The sequence below is a fragment of the Pollicipes pollicipes genome, unplaced genomic scaffold (assembly GCF_011947565.3).
Source record: "Pollicipes pollicipes isolate AB1234 unplaced genomic scaffold, Ppol_2.1 Scaffold_4002;HRSCAF=4701_pilon_pilon_pilon, whole genome shotgun sequence".
Taxonomy (NCBI): Eukaryota; Metazoa; Arthropoda; class Thecostraca; order Pollicipedomorpha; family Pollicipedidae; genus Pollicipes; species Pollicipes pollicipes.
The window spans coordinates 15,636,050-15,656,061 of NW_023596420.1; the positions used below are offsets into that span (position 1 = coordinate 15,636,050).

General features: G+C 49.7%; 1 protein-coding gene across 2 annotated transcripts; it reads right to left on the reverse strand.

Annotated features, from left to right (window-relative positions):
• Nucleotides 1-350: 350 nt before the first annotated feature.
• Nucleotides 351-18,585, reverse strand: LOC119093671 (organic solute transporter subunit alpha). 2 transcript variants are annotated; one of them, XM_037216669.1, is made up of 10 exons: nucleotides 18,469-18,585; nucleotides 17,287-17,433; nucleotides 16,316-16,467; nucleotides 10,814-10,887; nucleotides 10,308-10,466; nucleotides 3,838-3,949; nucleotides 3,245-3,370; nucleotides 2,815-2,941; nucleotides 2,124-2,278; nucleotides 351-1,753 (listed from the first exon to the last, which is right to left on the reverse strand). In XM_037216669.1, exons 2-9 carry the CDS (start codon nucleotides 17,372-17,374, stop codon nucleotides 2,130-2,132), a joined length of 987 nt encoding a protein of 328 aa, XP_037072564.1. In that variant the 5' UTR covers nucleotides 17,375-17,433; nucleotides 18,469-18,585; the 3' UTR covers nucleotides 351-1,753; nucleotides 2,124-2,129. The 2 variants fall into 2 exon arrangements, with proteins under 2 accessions (XP_037072564.1, XP_037072563.1); XM_037216668.1 differs by having other exon boundaries at nucleotides 351-2,278.
• Between the last annotated feature and the right edge of the window lie 1,427 nt (nucleotides 18,586-20,012).

Sequence of the window (20,012 nt, forward strand, 5' to 3'; positions counted from 1 at the left end):
AGACAAGATATCGCGATTGGAAGAAAGCTGTGTGTCGCTAGGTTAAAATTGGCTCAATCCCCGCTGTCTGGGCCTGCTCGATCTTCAGCCTCGAGAGTTCGGCCTTCCAGCACGTCTAGTTCGCCCAAGAAGGCAATGAGCTGGCTGGGCTCCGAGTGCCGAGTTCACTTTCACTAGGCGCTACACCGGCTCCCTCCATCACTGTACCGGAGCTAGCCACATCCACTGTTAAGCGCACTGTTCGCCGGGTGATATGGGCATTCACCAGTCTACTGCACGGTTCGGCGTTCATATGCGACGTAGTAATCGGAAGACCGTTCTGCTCCGTGCAAACGCCGACAAACATCAACTTAGCATGGGCTATTTGAGTTATATTACTGCCAAAGAGAGACTATGAGTAAGACGTGAAACTGAAACGAAGCAAACGAAAAACGCTAACAACGATACGAAGCTCAGGGAATGAGGGCAGCGGCCCGGACAGGTGGGCAACTGCTTCCCACGGATTCCCCTGGAGCACTGACGCGGCGTGCCCTCCGACAAGGACAGGCCATCACCGAGCCCACACACTGGACACCAGCCCGGCGATGTCCGGGCCGGGCCGGTGCCCACGAGAGCACCAAGGGAACAAGAGCGGTAAAGAAACAGGGCTCTGAAAGGCGTGCCTGTAACAGATAGTGAAGTAGACATGTAGCAGCAGGTAGGAGGCACTAAATAAGGTGAGGGGGCGACCTTGAAGGACAGTCAAAACGGTACACACAAGTGGACTAAGTATATTGCGAAAGAAAAAGAACGCGGTGTATTTCGTCCGTCACAATCATCGTAACCTGAAAGGTCTTCTTTTGACTTGACACAAAATCTGGATGTCTGGATAGCTTGTAAAAGGAGCAGCACGGTCGTTTTCTTCCACAGTCTTCTGTCTGCCTTAGTTTGAGAGCTAGCAGGGGGTATATTAGCCCTCGTCCTCCCCCCGTCCCGCTCTCGTCGGGCTTGGGTGTGACGTGGCCCCTACGGATGGGGTTTAAAACATGTGGCTTTCTCGAAGAAGCCAGAGGCCGCACCGACACACATAGTCACGCACCATGTTTGACATGTCTCAGTTTTGTTCACGTAAAGTCCCGGATCATGGCGGATCCATCGGAAACACGGCACAATGCGATCAATGACTTCCATGGGCCTTCTTTCCGCCGCCCGTTTTTTTGCAACTGGTCTCAAAGGAATACAGAACGAGCCACCATCGAATAAACTGTCTACTCTGTTTGCTACAAGCCCGTGCGTTTCGCGAGACAGTTAATATGGTGGCAAAAGAGAAATGCTGCACTAACAACACAACCACAAAACACATTCATAAACTTGACATTGTAACACACCACGTAAGGCATGCGCCAGATCAAGTTACAGCCCAGTCACCAGGCGGTGCAGAAGATTCCGTGCGTGTGCGTTATCGCTTCAGCGCTTATGTACAAATAGATGTATGTGCTAGCAGGATCAGAGAGAAAAGCAGACGTGTGTCTCTTGAAAGCAGCACTCATTTCCTTGGTACAACACAACAGAGTAAGTACCGAAAAGGGCCTATCTAAAATGCTTCACGACATTGTCGTTACTGTTAGTAAAAATGGACAAGCTTTTACTTTCCAGCTATGACATTACGAAAAGAAAAGGAAGAGAAAACGAATTATTCACAACAAGCGTGCGTGGTAGCGCTGGACTCTGCGTGATCTTGAATATACAACTGTTGTCGGCCGAAGAAGACATGCTGGAAAACGAAAAAGCGATAAACTTTATTGTTTAAGGCATCTGCGCCTGCATCGAGGCATTGTACCCACCTGCGCGGTAGCATTGGCACATTTTCGTGCTCCTATTTCGTCTGTTTGTGACGAAACAGATGTTCTAGTTTCCATGTACGTTACGTGGAATGCCAGCGCGAAGCAAAGGAATCACCTTTTTAAAGGGTTTGCACATAAAAGATCCTGTTTTCATCATGCACGCCCAATAGCACAATGTGTCCGTTCCTCTTATGACATTCAATTCAAACACGAAAACATCCGGAAGACCCATATTGGTCTTGAAAACTTTTGTACAAAACAGGTAGCCTCCCGTAACCTCAGCCGTAGGGCTGTCCTTACAGAAGCTCAATCGTTTTCGTCGCCCATCATTGTCTTCCCAATGACATTGTCTTCGGCGTCCATGGTACCCTCGTACTGGTCGGGGACGTTGTATAGCTTGTGGGTCAGCAGCCCAAACAGCAACATCTCCAGCAGGACCATAATGTCACGGATGACTGTGAACAGCAGAGGCAGCAGTCGTCAGCACCGGAGTCCGTGGACGTATGAACGGACGAACATGATGAGCGCCTCCCGCTGCAACAGCAGAGGCCGCAGTTGTCAGCACGGGAGTCCGTGGACGTATGAACGGACGAACATGATGAGCGCCTCCCGCTGCAACAGTTTGGAACACTGGCACACAAGTATTCTAGTTGGATGACAATGGGGCTCACTCGTTTGAAAATGACCTTCCGACACTATGCATTGTGGACTGAACTGTTTGCATATGTGTACCACAAGATCTTTGTTTCACTGACACAAACCGCTTGTGAATGCTTGCCAATCGAGGCTGAAACGAAATCGGCATTTCTGGCCCGCTTGCCAACGGGACGCGAATCAAGTGTTTAAATTCACAGTTGTGTGCTATGTGCTAACAATTCCCGGTGTTTTTGTGACATGAAGCGTGAACATTTTTGACGTGCTGTGAGATGTCGCTCAAACTTTCTTTGCAATGGAAAGTAACTGTTTGAGTAACTCATTTCGAAGAACTCACAGGCTCCGTAGGTTGCCGGAGTCATTGATGGGGTCTCAGGAATCCCACCATAATGAACGAGGAGATTGAAGACGATGTCCTGGACCTTCACCAGAACGAGCGTGACCTTGATCAAAAAAGACTTGGGCTGTAACACAGGGTCGAGAACAGGTTGAGGTCATACATCCAACGGGCGGACGGCTGAGCGACACTGGGCGTCAACTAGTCATGAGTGTCGACAGGCTCATCAACAAAATCGACTGCAATTACAATACGATTATGCGTATGAATGTGCTGTTGGGGATAACATTTTACGTTCTCTAAAAATGCACCGCTATTCAACGTTATTGCAGGAATTTTCGAGCCATCCCTAGAGAACCGCCCCGCACGTATCTTTTTCGACACATTGCTGCATTCATGTGAACATAATTTACGAAGAACCTGAGCTCACCGTATAACGGAATTGCGCCAGTTTTCCTTTCGTTATTTCTAGCAACATCGCAAGGCTGTACATGGCAAGCATAAATGATAGCACGTTAACTGCTGTCAGGTATATGAAGGCATCATTGTAGGCAATCTGTGAAAAAGAACACCCGTGTCAACAAAAGCACGAAATAACTTCGCTTTGTCAGAGCATTCGCAGTCTTGCCGGTGCATGTACATTCTCCTGCCCTATTTTGAACACGTCGTTCTGAACAGACAGAAAACATCGGCCCATCACGAAACAGGACCGTTGCATGCAACAATTACTTACAATGATATAAACATCTCACACATACACACACACACACACACACACACACACACACACACACACACACACACACACACACACACACACACACACACACACACACACGCACGCACGCACGCACGCACGCACGCACGCACGCACGCACGCACGCACACGCACACGCACACGCACACGCGCACACGCACACGCACGCACACGCACACGTGTGCTCCGTGCATATAGCGTGCCCTGGCTCCGTGTCACATGCCTACAGTGGAGCTCGTCTCGCTGCGCGTGTGTTCTACACCGACCTGACCCGGCTGAGTAAGCTGCGCGGCGAACAGGTACAGCGACATCAGGCAGTAGGCGCTCTGCGTGAAGGGCAGCTGGTGCACCATCATCTTCATCGCCTTCAGGTAGCGTCTGAACAGCATGGGTTACGTGAGACTGCGCGTCCAGTGGGAGGAAGAGGCTGTCCGCTCATATCGCGGACAGGACGGCCGTCAGGGTCCTTTCAGCAATGTTTGGTGGGGCGTGGGCGGGGTGGGAACATCCCAACATTACCTATCCCAATTTAGATTGGCCTGACCTAGCCCCACGTTCTGATTTCTGCACAGATTTAGACCATTTCATTTTGCGTTCAGATAAAAAACAACAAATGGGGCTCCGAGTTGGCTGCGATATATGATTGGCCAGAATCATGTCCGATCCAAAATTTCGTGAAGGGGAGGGCTGGATCATCTTGGGTCCTTGAAACGTGTGCCCCCAAAATCTCAAGATTTTTCCCCCCAACTTGAAGATTTTAGTTTTAATTACCTCTAAGGTGGAAAGCCCATCTTGCTATGCACTGTTCTAACTGGCAGGACTTGATACAAGGACGCACGGGACGCGTTCATTTTTCTCATGGTCTGGTGAATCCTGCCATTTTGAGGCCAAGTTTTGTGAAACACGCATGGTTTACGTCAGTGAAGTCACGAATTATTTTATTTTTTACCAACGAATTCTGATGTAGATGAGAACGTGTTTTATGGTCAGATACGATGCAATAATTTCACATCTGCCGTTTCTCCAATACCACTTGAACTTAATGGTTAAATATGAATTAAAATGACAGGAAACTCCGTGTCCCCAAAGCGATGATTACCAATTTCAATTTTATGAGGGTCATTATCTTCCTCAGCGCCGGAACTACCGACCCTAAAAAAAATCACATCTGAAAGACATCACTGAAGGTCAAATTAAAACTCACATCATGCGTTCTTCCTTATCACCCATAGGTTAGTCGCCGATTTTGAATTTACAAGCATCAGAAGCTTTTTCAGGGCACCAATCAGTGTCTGTCGCAAAGCTCCAGCCTCTGAAATTGACCCTACCCAAGAATAAATTCCAGGCCAAATGGCGAGGAACTCAGTATCACCCAAAGGTTTTCGGAGGCCAACTTCGGGTTCCTAAGCATCAAAATATTTATTTAACACCGCATAAATTATCATCCATCAAGAACTCCTGACCGCACAAGAACCCACTCAAGATCAAGTTCAAGGTCGAATGACGGAGAAATTCACATCACCTTTAGGTTACCGTTCACTTTTGAATTGTGAAGTGTCAGAATCACCTCAGCGAATCACCTAGCATCCGTGAGAGGCCGGCCTCGAAAGATCACTCTTCAAGATCAAGTTCAAGCTCATTTGACGGAAATTCTCTATCATCCAAGAGCTTTCAGAAAAATTTCCATTGGTTGGGAATTTTTTGATGGACCAGGAAGTTTTTGATAGGATAAGAATTTTTCATGGGCTTTCTCAGGCTTATGCTCTGAAAAAATTGTTCTGATGTTAAGATCCAAAATATGCCTACAACTTTGGGGTTATATCGAGTTCCCAGCCATTGGTGCCTAAAATGAGCTTGAAGGCCAGCCTTGAGAGTTCAGACACTTCCTGGAGGAGGCGGCGTGATGATCATCACCACATGATGATCATCACCGCAGTTCGACACTTCGGGTACTCAGCGACGTGGTCACGTGACTGGTGCTCTGAGGAAGCGCACCTGGAGCACCGGGGTTCTCTTCGACACCTGTCTGTGACGTGGCCAAAGCTTTGACAGCGAAAACAGCATACTAGGCCTGGGATATACTGCCTGACCGAAATGGAATGATATCCCACGTTAAATTTCTAGGCCTGGGATATACTGCCTGACCGAAATGGAATGATATCCCACGTTAAATTACTGGCCTGGGATATACTGCCTGACCGAAGCGGAATGATATCCCACGTTAAATTCTGACGGCGCTGACGGGCTGTTGAAGGTAAGAACTATGGTGTCTGTGTCAATAAGTTTCCATTCTCCCTTCTCCTAATCCGCCCAGCAGCAGACATACCATGCTCTCTAACCCTCAGTGATTTCTTCCTCCGACGCTCCTCAAAGATCCCAACGCGTCATGAGTCCTTTCGACGAGTTTTTAGTCTGGCGAGGTCGCGCACTGACAGCGGTGCTGACGGTTCCTTGGCCTCTCACACCAGCAGCAGTACGTAAGCTCCCTGGTCGCTAGTAACAGTTTCGCGTCTTAGTCGTTGCCGTGGTGAAGCTCGATAGAACCATCTGGACATCTGCGGACCTCCTTCGGAATGCCAAACTTGGAAAAAGCCAGCTTACGCTGAAAGGGATTCAAATTGAGTGCCAGCGGTTTTCATCGGGATCTAGCTTGGCTTTCTGAACGATCAGATATTCCGACGATGGAGAGGCCCATAGGGACCGAGCCTGTTCAGAGGTTCGATGGCCAGAAGATGTTTGGGGGGTCATCGGCAGCCGCAACCCGGTCTCCAGCGCGCACAGAAGCGTCCTGGCTACAGGAATTGAGGTAGGTGTGGTTGTTTGAGAGAGAATCCATGCAAGTGGTAGAAGATTTCGGCACCGGAGCTCCCCACCCACCTCGGAGCCCAACTGAAGGACAGCCCAACACTCCCTCGGGAGGCGGTCGTCGCCAGGGCTACCCCGGTGCTATACGGGGCGTACAACGCGTCCCACACGGCCAGGTGTAACCAGGGAGACCACCCCCGGTCCTGACCGTGGTTCAGCGCCGCCGCCGCCCCTTGACCCCTTAACCCATTGCGCACAGCCAGGCGCCCCAAGCGGAGACCCGCACGGAGCAACCAGCCGCAGCGCGAGCGACAGGCCGCTAGACCCGTGTGGGATCCCACGGCCCCCCGCGCCTTCGGATATCCTGGCCAAAGGAGAGTGTTCGAACGCGCCGTAACTGACCCGCACGACGCGCCCGTCAGCCACCAGGATCCGATGTTATTATATTATGTATTTTTATTTTAGAACCTTGCATGAAAACGCCAGTATATTTTTTGTTTCCACATTGCCGTGTTTCAGGGATCACAGTTTGCACGATAATTTCAGTGAACTTTGCTGCTTAAAGTATAGTTTAACTCAGCGTTGTTATATATTTTAACAATCATCTTTTAAATAGGTTTGGTCTGATTAAGTTTCTATTTAAAATGAAAACAGTTAAAATAAAGATCTCAGTTAGGTTCGGACGGGGGACGTCCCCGTGGTGCCCCCCCTTTCCAGCGATTAGCAAAGAAACAAAAACAAGAGCAAAGCAAAGCAAAAAATGTCGCAGCGGAGCTGCGCGAATTTTTGAATACCTTCCCTAGTACCAACCTTTTTTACTTGGAAAAAATTTAAAGTTCAAAGCAAGTCACTGCGCTGGCCGAGATCCGTCTGAGGTCAAAATTTAAAAGTTGGGATACTCAGAACTCATTCACGTACGAACATATTTGGTAAATATTGCAGATCCGTCCTTTCATACGCTTCATGTGCGCATGCTAATTTTGTTCAATCTTTAACCATTCTTTGTTTTTATTACCTGTAGCGCAATAGCTTTCAATGAGCGTTCCGTCAGCGACTGGCCGGGCTAGCAGGAACCAACCTGAGAGTATTGCCGCTGAGTTACTAGGTCCGCATTTTCTGAATCGCTGTCAATGAGTCACGTGCGTAATGCGCTAGATATCTTTCGGCATTTTTTATGTCTCATCGCCTTGGCGAACATTTTGGCCACTGGCCTGGGAAATGGTGCCGAAGATTTTGCCGGGCATCGCGTCATTTCACTTTTTACGGCGCGCTAGAAAATCTTCCAGGGGTTATAAATGTTTCCCCATCAGTCGGCCACGGGTTCTCAGCCTGTTCGCTACATCGAATCCTGCTTAAAACGTACATTACCTGTAGTCCATTGCGTTGTAACATGTCACTTACGTTACCGGAAGAGACACAATTTCATTCATTTTCTCATTCTTTCCAGCTCATAACATTATTTTTCCAGGTCGCGCAAAAGCTGCAGATATCGACCCTACGGAGACGCCCAGGGGTAGCACCACACGAGAGGCAAGGGAAAATCGCCCATTTCCATTTGTCAAGGGGGCAAATATAGCCCTCTGGTGGTTATGTTTACATCTCTTCTCCTGTCAGTTCTCCGCAATGCGAGACACAAAGCGCACAAACCCATCCCTGAAGTCATCAAACTTGATCGTCCTTTCGTGACCCTGCTGGCCAGTTCACCCACAACTGCATGCAATTTTAGTGTGCAGCAGGGGCTGAAAACTTGCTTTGCTTAATGATGACGCGGAGGAAGATCGCCCTACATAGTGTATTACGTAATTGCCGTCGCCTGAACCAAATGGATCCAGTTTATGCCGCAGTCGCATTTGCCTAGCTAAGCGCATCAAATCAAAGAACGCTTGGCTGCGCTTAAGACCGCACAATAATGGGTGTTGGTGAACACCTGGAGGGAGTATGTGAACTATGTGATCCTCAAGCAGCGCGTTATTGGGATGCTTTATCGACACCATAACAAATGACCGGATTTACTCCCTGTCTTTCTTTTGCCATAAGAAACAAAAAAAGAAACTTGGAATGTAGCGTCCAGGCCATAGTGCAGCTGCGGGGTAAAATGCATGAGATGTCACCCCGCAAAACACGTTTATACACTGATACCTTACACAGTCGACCGGACTAGATGATAACATGCACTGTTCTGAGAAGGAGCTACGACACTGCGGTAATATTTTCCGGCGGAATGAGCAGCGGACGTCCGCCCGCGTTGGGAATGCGAAGGGATGATAGCCACTTGGATCATTTCTTTCACGTCAACACCCAAAGGGTCGGCGTTAAAGTTTTAGAAAGTTCTGGGTCTCAGTCCCTGCCATAAACTCCGACCCCTGCGCCCCATGTCTTACAATGGTATAACTCAAAACACATGCGGATTGGCATAACAATGATCATTTACGGCAACGTCAATTATTGAACGCATGGTTCCTCGTCCACTCCCCTTCATTCAGGCGTCGCGATGGCTTTACGACCTCTTCCGACTTCCAAAGATTGCTGGCGCTTCCCTGCTGGCGACCCCCCCCCCCGCTTCTCCTGGGATAGGTGTGTGTGTGTGTTTGTGTGTGTGTGCTCGGATCCCCATGAAATTGTATACGGGGACACCCTTGGTGCTTAAGTAGATAAGAGTATAGGGCTCGGGCAACAGCGTAGAGTCCTCCAGGCACGTGGGAAGCACCCCGGACCAATGCGGCGGCCCACGGAACATCAAGAGTGCCCGGGCAGGTGAACAGAAAAGGACCGCCGGCAACAGAGTAGGGCCCTCCGCAAATGGAAGCCAGTGGCAAGTACCCGAGACTGTGAACAGTGCCGGAGTGACCGATGGGAGCGAACAGATGCCGGCAGATGCGCATGTGGGAGCCAGTGGCAGGTGCCCGGGACAATGTCAACAGTACCGGAGTGACCGAGAGCACGCCGGCAGGTGCGCATGTGGGAGCCAGTGGCAGATACCCGGGACAATGTGAACACTGCCAGAATGACCGAGAGCACGCCGGCATGTGCGCATGTGGGTCCTCTGCCAACGGGGCACGGCAACTTCCGAGCAGATGGAAAACTGTGGATCGTCCATGAGTCATGGACATCAGCCCGGCAAGTTGGGTCCTAACGGTAGCATGGATACCTCTGAACAAACACGAAGAGCCCAAGAGCAGAGTGGGAAGCCCCTTAGTGATCGAAAGTGGTCCGACATACACACAGGGCCCCCGTTGACAACGCGGGCAGCCGTGCAACGGAATACGCGCTACAACCTCTCCGACCCCCACCCTCCCAATTAACCAATAATTCTTCTTGTCTGTTCATTGTCCCTTCATTTTTACCAGCAGCCATTTCCGGTCGGCTGGAGGTCCGAGGACGTCCTACTCTTTTCACATTGTGTTGAAAACCCGCGTCCGTTTGGCCGGTTATGGACTCCTTCGAAACCTATGTACCGCTTCAGAGACTGGGGGAGGGGAGGGGGGGGGGGGGGGCCGTAAACCTCTTTGGATCTAGCAGTGGTTAGAACAGCTGCGCGTGGGCGAAAATCATTTCAGCGGGCGTGGGGGTAGCGGGAGAGTGGTGGGGGGGGGGGGGGGGGACTTGGCCGGGTGCGGGGGCGATCCCACGCTCTGTGGTACCAAAGATTCAGCATGCAACGAACGAGACAACGACAGGACTGACGACTTCTGATCAGATCTGCAACTAGCTCATTTGGTTGAGCGACAGGCAGGCTCAATCAAGTTAAGCTCAGTCAATAAATATCAGCCTTTGCAGTGGCAGGCAATCGACACTGAGTTGTTACTTGTCAAGCTTCATCATTTCCATTCCCCTTATCCCATCCGTGTTCCAGCCCCTGAGCCAGGTCAACAACGCTTGAGAGCATGGTCGACGCACGCGGCCTCCCACTCTCCGCGCTCTGAACACCCACTTGGTCAGGATGGGACGCGGGCAGCAGAGACCGCAGCAGCAGGCGGGCGGCTTGGTGAGCGGCACGGTCATCTCCTCCACCGCCTCCAGGAGCTTGGTCTCTCCGCCGAAGTACATCATACACAGATCCACAAACTTCGACACGCCGTTGCTCATGAAACTGGAAACACAAGGCGACGCTGCAGGAGACGCAGGCACTCTGGTAAGCTTGCTTTAAAGTCGTCATTGGTATGCACCAGGGCAGATTAATAATTTCATATCGACTGCCAGCCACATGAAATACAACTCAATTAGCGTGTTAGAAAGTTTCATTTTGAGGGCTGGATTACGCGGTCCGTACGTTTCTGTCCTTCGTTTTGATGCGTTTTTGCGTCGTCTAGGAGTGCAATCGTATCACGTCATCTAACCCAAGCATTGCACTATCAATATGAAGGCGTCCAGGTTATGAGATACTCAGTGTCTGCAACGCCTATTGGCAGCACCCACTCATGTCATCTTCACACTCACATGATTGCCACGGCTGCTAGAAGGCTGCTGGACGCTGGAACGATGAGACTGCACAGGCACATCAGGCTCACAAACTGCAAAGGACGGTACGCAGTCGTGTAAACCGCCTCCGCATGTAGCCGAATGCGCTCGTGCTGATATTTTAGGATGACTGCTCAAAAGGCACAACCGGAAAATACAGAATAGCAAAATTGGATACAGCATCTCCATACACTGCTGGAGGTCAATGTAACAACTGAGTAATTGCACTGGGATTTCTTGCTAGTGGCATTTCTGAGTGATATACCGTTACGTAATCCACCTGCTACCTACCTGGTGCCTCACCTGCTATCTACCTACCTGCGATAGTGCCCATACTCACACGTTATCCATGTCCTATCACCTGTGCCCACCTGTTATTCACCAGCCAGCCTTTTCCCAGGACTTAAGTCTTTAGTATGGAAGAGTGTCAGGTAACCTTACATCCAAACCTTGCTTTTGTGTTAGTACTTGCAAAAGTAGCTTGAGTGAAACTAATTACGACAGAAAAAGGTGCGAGCAGCAGAGCAGGTTGACATTCCTTGAGGTACTTACCAGACCTTGAGGTACTTACCAGACCTTGAGGTACTTACCAGACCTTGAGGTACTTACCAGACCTTGCGCAGGCGTATCACCCATACCCGCACCCATTCCCCTATTTTTCTTCAAATCCCTCACTCTTATCCTAAATCCTTACCCATTCGATATGACCCACGCATTTACCTAACTGTTACCCAACGGCTGTTTACCCAACTGGCTGTTAAGTCTTCTATTATTCCCTTATTAAGATTATCGTGGATTAGGGGTCTCAATTTTTGTAAGTGACCGGAGAGAGGGGAAGCCGATGACCGGACGACCAGCCCAACCCCATATCTTTCTCAACGGCTTTTGCCAACTCAATTTTGACGAAGGTAGTTCGCATGTAAAATGTTTGTATGAAATACCAAATAGTTCATCATTTAAGCACCGTCGCCGCCTTGCCAAGGTGGCCGCAAAGGGAAGGGCTCTGGAGACACGTGCGTTTTCTCATCAAAGAGTAAAGACTGGAGGCCTGGAGGCCGTCATAGGGCGCCGAAAGCTTTCCTCCATGGCGGCCACAGGCGGCAGCCGCCATTTTTGGTCATGGGGACGGCGACAGGGTTAGCCATGAATGACTTGATGAAGATAGCTAGAGACACCAAACTTACCAAATGGATTGGGCTGTACGTGACCTCACTTATGTCAGAACTTGAGGTTCTTTCATCATAAATTTGAGGTCAAATAAGGTCAAACAAGGTCAAACTCTAGTTTTTGGTGTTTCAAGTGCCCCAGGCATCCTCGTGCAACAGCCGTGCAGCTAGATACCTGTTCTTATCAAGAGGTCATTGAGGTGAGTGACCTCGCTTAACCTTAATAAAGTCAAGGTGGCCAATGTCTACGACGTTGCTTTTATTTTTTCCATTCTAATAAACATCAGGGATTTCGCTGGGCGGTATGTTCTTAAAAACAAAATGCTGACACTGGTCATTTTAGTTCAGTGACCTACTTTTACCTTAAAAAAGTCGATGGAACATGACTGTTGCAGTCCCTGTCATTAATAAACTAGAAATGAGCGTCAGAAACCACCCCACAAAACCAAGCTCTCGATTAAAAAACGGATTAGTTTTGATCTTGATCTGACTTTTATACTTGACCGTAGGTCAATATAATTGATTTAAATTCAAAATTTGATTGGTTTATTGTCTAAGAAAATATCTCAGACAGATATGGCTTTGGCTAGCACCCCGTTATTGCATCACATTGAACAATTTCCAAGAAATGCCATTCGCTGACAGCCATGGCCTGACTTTGGCCGACCGTAAGCCAGCGACCTTACAGATTGCATGTAATTTTATGTACCAAGGGATCCGCTATTAATTCTCTACAGTTATGCACAGTTTGACGCGGCTTCGCCTCGCTGTTCCGAAATCAATCTGGAAAATCTTTCGTTTGGGGAGTTAATATCACCTCCACCCGAGTGCGTGTTAAGTTACAATTTTTGTGCGACACGCAAGCGGCGTGCGACAATTTTTGTCTGAATTTTACGTCAAACCACATTTTTTTAATTCAGCTACGTCAGGCTAACCAGGCTGGCACGTGTTTGCCTGGTTAGAAGGCGGTCGAGGGTCGTGTAGCTGCGTGCCACGGTAAATGTCCTTTGGTGCTGTTTGGATAAGGCAACAAGACAAAACGGATCCATTGAACGTGTGTTACATTAATGGGATGGTAGGTTCGGGGTGCTAGCAATAAGCTATTTTCAGCACGGAATCAGATTACGAATTCGTCCAAACCAGACTATCGTTTTTCGTATTTTTGTCATTTTGTAGTTGCACTGGACCTAGAACCTGAACTAACGATGCCACGCGCGCAAAAACAATGTGTTTCCTGATTTTTCTCATAAGACCTAACAACAAAGCAACTCGAGTCCCTACTTCGGGTAAAACGAGGATAGGTTTGGAGGATAGGTTCGTTGCCCACCATGGGTAGGAGACCAAATGTCGCTTGGCATAAAAGAGTCCTCAAGACCGGTGAATCAGTGGCATAAATGCCATGCTTGGGCTGCGGAGAAAAGGCGTCTGGGCTCAGGTTAGACGGACTAAAAACCGTCAAATATGCAATGGTTTACCCTCGATACCTAAAGTTACCCCTCATTTGAGCACACAATTTTGAGTTTACGGGGTCGGGTTACCCCGCTGCACCCTCCATGGCCATGCCACTGCGATGAAGGGTCAGAAGAGATGCCTTTGTGTGATGGCCAACTTTTTCCTGCACTTTTGCGATATTCCAGCCAAAAACTGCGACGGAGCCCAAGCCAACAACGGGGAACTCCAATTTGGGGTATGTCAATTTGGGGGTAGGTCCTCACAAACGAATACAAATCAACAGTCCAGACGTGGATTGCGTTTCTTCTCAAGCACTGCCACAGCATGCTCCTGTTACAGATGGCACGAGGCTCAGGCGAAAATGTCTGTTAGTTCTGCAAAGTCTACGGATAAGGTCACGGCCGCTGGGCGTGACAGGCTGATAGACGCACCTATGTTTTCCAAACCAGTAAAAAATCCTGCGAATATTCAGTTTCAAACAGCTGTGCAAATGTAAATGTTATGCAGAACTGATGTTTACCTCATTTGCTATGAGTACACCCTTGCTCACAGGTCCGTGCCCAGACTGAACCTCCAGGTCGGTGCCCACACCGGACTCCCAGGCCCGTGGCCAGACCGAACCTCCAGGTCGGTGCCCAGACCGGACTCCCAGGCCCGTGGCCAGACCGAACTTCCAGGTCGGTGCCCAGACCGGACTCCCAGGCCCGTGCCCAGACCGGACTCCCAGGCCCGTGCCCAGACCGGACTCCCAGGCCCGTGGCCAGACCGAACTTCCAGGTCCGTGCCCAGACAGGACCCCCAGGCCCGTGACCAGACTGAACCTCCAGGTCGGTGCCCAGACCGGACTCCCAGGCCCGTGGCCAGACCGAACTTCCAGGTCCGTGCCCAGACAGGACCCCCAGGCCCGTGGCCAGACCGAACTCTTCTGGGGGAGAAGCAATGTTACGAACGGCTTACACAGCGCTGCTTGCAGCGTTCTTTATAGAGCCCCAAGCAAGCTGGTGCGGCTAACGGGGAAGGGGAGATACAATGTTGGGCAAAAGGAGCAGAAGCAGCAAGGTAAATTCCCTTGTTTTACTAATGCTGATGCGTATTCTAGATGCTAGAAGCGTTAGAAAAACGGGATGTCTAAATGCCGAGCAGACCAAGTGATGGCATGTAGAAGAGTCCGAAGAATATTCGTTTGTAGCTAAGTTGTCGGCACCACTGCGAGGAACGCACGTTTGCTTCTACACAACGGTCGCCTTCGGCCGCCTTCGTAACACACGTTTGCTTCTAGCTGAGTCATACGCGCGCCATTGTGGCACCACGACGCACTCAGCTGCTCAAACGATATGGTGTCGCCTGCCTCCCACCCTGGCAGGAAGGGCGGATACCCCGGGGATTCTAGCTGAGTCATGCGGTCACTCAAGCGACTAGGTGTTTACAACACGTAATGTCGAAGCGGAAGCCAGTGACTTCGAAGTTTATAAACGCGAAGTGGAAGTCCAGTCAGTATCTTCGAACTTGCAAACACGGACCCAAAGCGTATCAAGTTGGCACAGAATCTTGCGTACAATGTTACTGTACAGAAGTCTTCTTTTGGCGCCTGCCAAAACTCTGTGGTGCTAGGAAAGGACTTGCGTACTCGTCTTGCGTGCTAATGTGCACACACCGATTCGGACAGTTAGTTCTCCGGCCGCCCTCAGGCGTCACTTGGTTCCGAAAACGACAGGCTTCGTTTGCAGCCATGTATGTGTCGCGGCATCGGAAGGCTGTGTGATAGGCATATCGAGGCGACAGGGCTGGCCCGCGTGTTTCTGCGAAGCAACGTCAAACCTGCCGTGAAAAGTCACCACCAAAACCCGAAAACAGCAGTTTAAGATTGTATGAAGCCTAAACTAGACCCACAATTCGAAAATTGTTCGAAGTCAAATTCGAAACCAGTTTTAAAAATTAACGAGAAATTCGAATCATTCATAAAATGGCACGAAGCCGAGGCCAAATCCACTGCTTTCTGCGGCTTCCCGGAGCCGATGCCGAAATAGACTTTAACCTCATGAAGTCGCCCATACCTGCTCCCAGCATAACTGAAGACTTCGGGACATTCAAAACCCCACGCGGATGCCGATCACCATCGAGTGAGCGCGAAGAGCTGTAGACATGCTATTGCTTCCACCTTGCTGTCCTCGCTCAAATATCGCCTGGTTGCCATCGAGATGTGGAAACTTTTTGGGCCGAAAGAGCGTGTCAACACAAAAGCTTAAGCAACGCCTCAACACGCAGCTGCCATAACAGGTTTGAGGTTAGAAGCTGATATGGTTGACACAGTTTTGCTATAATTGTTACAAATTTCGACACAGGGAGGGGTCTCATCCAATATTCGCGGGACAAGACCGCTGTACCATGCGTACAAGAGTTGCAGGGACGAGGCTGGAGAGTGCACCGCAGATCCCAGGGAAGCATGGGACGGGGCTGAAGAGTGTACTGCAGATCCCCAGGGAACGCACGGGACGAGGTTAAGGAGTGTAGTACCGCAGATCCCCGCGGATGCACGGGACAGGACTGAGGAGTGCTCCGCATATCGTAGGGGAGGCACGGACACCCAGCGAACCTGCCTCGCTACGGGCCCGCCAACTCTCATCACACACCATCGCTGCCGCATTGGACACCGAAAGCGCGAGCATCGATGCAAAAATTGCGTTCAGCATGAGGCTTTGGCACGTTCTACACGCGCAAACAGAGGCTTGCGGTGAGTTCCTTTCGTAGTTCGGGGGCTAGGCCACCAGCATTCCCATCCGCTGATTGATGCGCCGTACACGACAGCCATAGCCTGATCATCGTCACGTTACCATACATGTGGCGTTCCTGCGGCACCTCTCACCGGATAGATCGCATTAATCCAGACGATTTTGCGCCGCCATTGTCTTGGTGCATCCTTGTTGACGATTATCGTCGTCTTCACGAGAAGCCCGCACAATAGCAGCACAATTAGAGATGCTATCGTCCAGAGGGCTATGACGTACCCACCGAGATCTGAAAATAATTAATGTCTAGTCTACAAATGCACAGAGTGCCTGTGCCGTCGCACAAATGCAAACGTCCGTTGGTATTGATATCCGCTGTATCCCGCAACTTTCGACGAAAATAGATGTTTTAATTCACCTAGTAGCTACTGATATAAAGGGAAACATAACCCGGTATGCAGCAATCTAGCGTAGTCTTCAAAGTCACATTTTTGCCATTCAGAAAGCTCACATTGTTAAATAGATTGGCCAATCGAAAACCCGTCGTTTAGTTAAATATGCTGAATAAATCTGTGTTATAGACTGACTATTTGGCATCCACCTTTTTCACATGAACTCTCTTTTCATGCTTCGATTATTTCACGAAGTCCCTGACAGAGGCCCTATGGGAAACAAATATCAAGTAATGATAAAAATACAAAATGGCGAAATATTAGTCCGTTGTGTTGTAGCCGAACACATATTGCTTAACCACAACCATAGACGTTTTGGGCGTTTGAATTCTTGGACTAATGCGTATTTTGTATTCTTCTTTTTGGTATGGGGAGAATCACATAATAATTTAAATGCATCCACCAATGTCTGCAATACGAATATCAGCCAAGAACAAAAAGCGTCTGGAAAACCGACTGCCGCCTTCACAACTTCTGTACACGAATGCAAGAGACCAGAACCCGGCATCATACCCTCTTTTCAGTTCCCGTCTGAAAATTCTCTCCTGATGTCTGTATGCGATTTATTACTGGTTGACGCGTGTAAGATACACTCGAGCAAAAAGAGCGTCATTATCATGAGCCGTAACTATAAATACATCTAATCATGAACAAACCGTCTATGAGCTCTCTGGTTGTTGGAGCCTTGATGACTGGCGGACATTCGCTGTTGTTCAGGTATCCACTCCCGAAGTTGACGGCCATTGCTGCTACGATTGCTCCACACCAGGATGTGGACAGCTACTGAAGAGGGCGGCCGCGGCCTGGGAACAAAGAAGCATAGTTCGGAATGGCGCTCCTCTGGGCGTGTGCACATGCACTGGCTGGCTCGCTTGTCGCGCCATGTTGGGCCCCCGCTCCGAGGGAGGAGGAGGGGAGAGTAAGAAGAGAGGGAGGTTCACTCCACTCCGCAGTGCCGACACGGACGACGCCTTCCTGACTCTGCCGAGCCAGCAGGAGTGGAGCCGGAGTGGCGGAGGAGTGGGACCGCGCGCGCCGATCGGGGCGGCAGCACACAGACCCGGCTGATAACGGCAGGTGCTATCAGTGGGGCGCCGAACAAGATTGCGTTGTCCTCATGGCGCTCCCAGCACCGGAAGAACTGTGACGACCGTGCCAGTTCAGAAGGAACTGTGAATTGAGCTGTGAATTGCATTTCTACGACGGAGCGGAGGGCAGAGTTCTCGCCCAGCGGAGTTTGTGCGCACCCACACACTTCACCATCGAAGCGGTCCTCTCAATGTCGTACTCTCTTGGTGTATCTAATTACATGGCGATCAGGTGAATCAAGGAACGCCTTCGGCGAGAACTAGTCCTGGATAGTTCAGGTTACACATGTGATCGTCATGAGGTCCGGGTCAGTTAAGGAATCTCTTAAGGGGGCATGATTGGTTGACAAGAACGCGGTGAGAGGCGATGCATTATAATGTTAGAGAGCTGAAGGGCCAGGGATCAGATGAGACGAAACGCCCGTAGGCTTTCAAACAGAGGCCTTCAAACCAAGCGAGTCCCGACCGGATTCGAAACGCTCTGGGTGCTCTAGCCGCTCAAAGGTTTCTAAACAATTTTGAGCATGTCATTGCCATAGCAACCCAATGAGCACCATGATGCAAAACAAATCCAGTGCTGCTCTTCTGCCAGCATCAGCAGCGGAATGCTCCACACGTCAGCAAATGAGCTGGCAGTGGCATATTTCAGTAAAATTTATGGATACACTCACTTTAAGGTGCGGCGCTGATGATGTCTAATGCATTCAGCTGGTCCACGGTGTCACATTTCCGACACACAATCTTACTCACCGATTAAAATCCACAGCCGAATGTTTGTTCAGCCGAGGAAGCCGCCACAGCTCCTGCCCTGCAACCCAACGTGCCTCGTCACCGTGGCGCCTGACGCCCCGTCCTCACCGTCACCCGGTCCCGGCACGACTCTCCGCTCGCTCGGCCTCACGCCCGCTGCACTCGCGCCTCACTCGCGCCCCTCCGCGGGACACCGCCGCGCCACACACGCCGCGCGCCGACGGCCGGCGCGTCCGGCGGAGAAAGCGAGCATTGGCGCACAATAGTCACAATAGATTTTCGCATCACAATGGGTTTCCCTGGACGATGTAACGATGCCATTTATTTCGCCGCCGTGCCGCCACCAAATGTATTTCATTGATGGATCAAACTTGTCATGCCATAGAGTCATTAGGGCCGTAGGACGACCTTGTTTGTGGCCTCAGCTGCCTTGCATGTCCTGACACACCCATTTTCACGTCACTTTATCGTCGTTTTCAGCTACTGTTTATCTACATTTCCGAGGTCGTTGTCCGCACAGCCTTTAACAACTACCCAATCAAAGAGAGGTGATAAGTGCATTCGCAAAGAACATTGCCATTGCACACTTACATAAGGCAATCTTAAGAGTTATTCATCATCAAATAATCAGGGAAAAGAGAGATAAATGCATTGATATTTCGGCTATATGTGCTTGTTAAAACGATTATGAGCAGTAAATCTAAAGTCCTGCTCAAAATTCTGCTAAATTTGTTTAGATTTCTTGCTCTCAAGCGTTTTGAAAAGGCATAGAGCCGAAATATTAGCGCCTCTATCAATATTTCGACACGGAATTTCGGTCTGTTCGCTTGACTTTTGCGGCCGCCGAGTTGTGACTTGATGCCGCCAGAGACATCTCTATAACTTTTAACTCTGAATGTCCTTGCCGCTTTTTTTACCTATTGATGTCAGTTATCTCTTCATGATGAGGTAAATACTGGGCGGCCCGGTATTCCACTGATTCCGAAAGAGGTATGACGGCCGTCTGCACCAATCAGGACAACCGACTGCTCTCTACCGATCTTGTTAACCGGCGAACGACCTGCCGCCGGTAGTTTGCAAGTGGCTAGAAGCTTTTCGCCCCAAGATTTCTGAGAATATTTGGTGGAATGTTGCGGTTTCTAAGTTGCTGAGGCCTCGGCGAACAGGACAAGCTGTCATACTGGGGTACCTAGCTTTGGTGGCAAATTCAAGGTGGCGGCAGGTGGAACGATTGTCGTGTTGTGCATGTATGTGGACCAAGTAAGAACCAAACACTTGCATTGTCTTTAAAAATGATTGAGTAGTTGACTACATAGCTATTAAACACACTGCTTACAATGTAGAAGGAGAGCGGGTAGGTTTTTACGCAGAACATGCGCCCCTAAAACCCAAATCATCATCATCATTATCATCTCGAGCAGATAGTTTCTGGTTCTTTCATCCTTTTTTAGTCAATCAAGCCCCGCTTTCCGATGTGTATGAGACTTATGACGGACATCTGGTGCAAACTGAGTAACTTATGTTAGAACTTAATTTTTAAAAAG

What these genes read in the sequence shown, in the direction of transcription:
- LOC119093671 (XM_037216669.1), bottom strand. Translation starts at nt 17,374, where the DNA reads ATGGCCGTCAACTTCGGGAGTGGATACCTGAACAACAGCGAATGTCCG. An exon ending in CTAGCAGCCGTGGCAATCAT is followed by an intron (nt 10,467 to 10,813) that starts GTGAGTGTGAAG and finishes TTGTGTTTCCAG; the next exon opens with TTTCATGAGCAACGGCGTGT. An exon ending in TGGCGCAATTCCGTTATACG is followed by an intron (nt 2,942 to 3,244) that starts GTGAGCTCAGGT and finishes CCTGTGTTACAG; the next exon opens with CCCAAGTCTTTTTTGATCAA.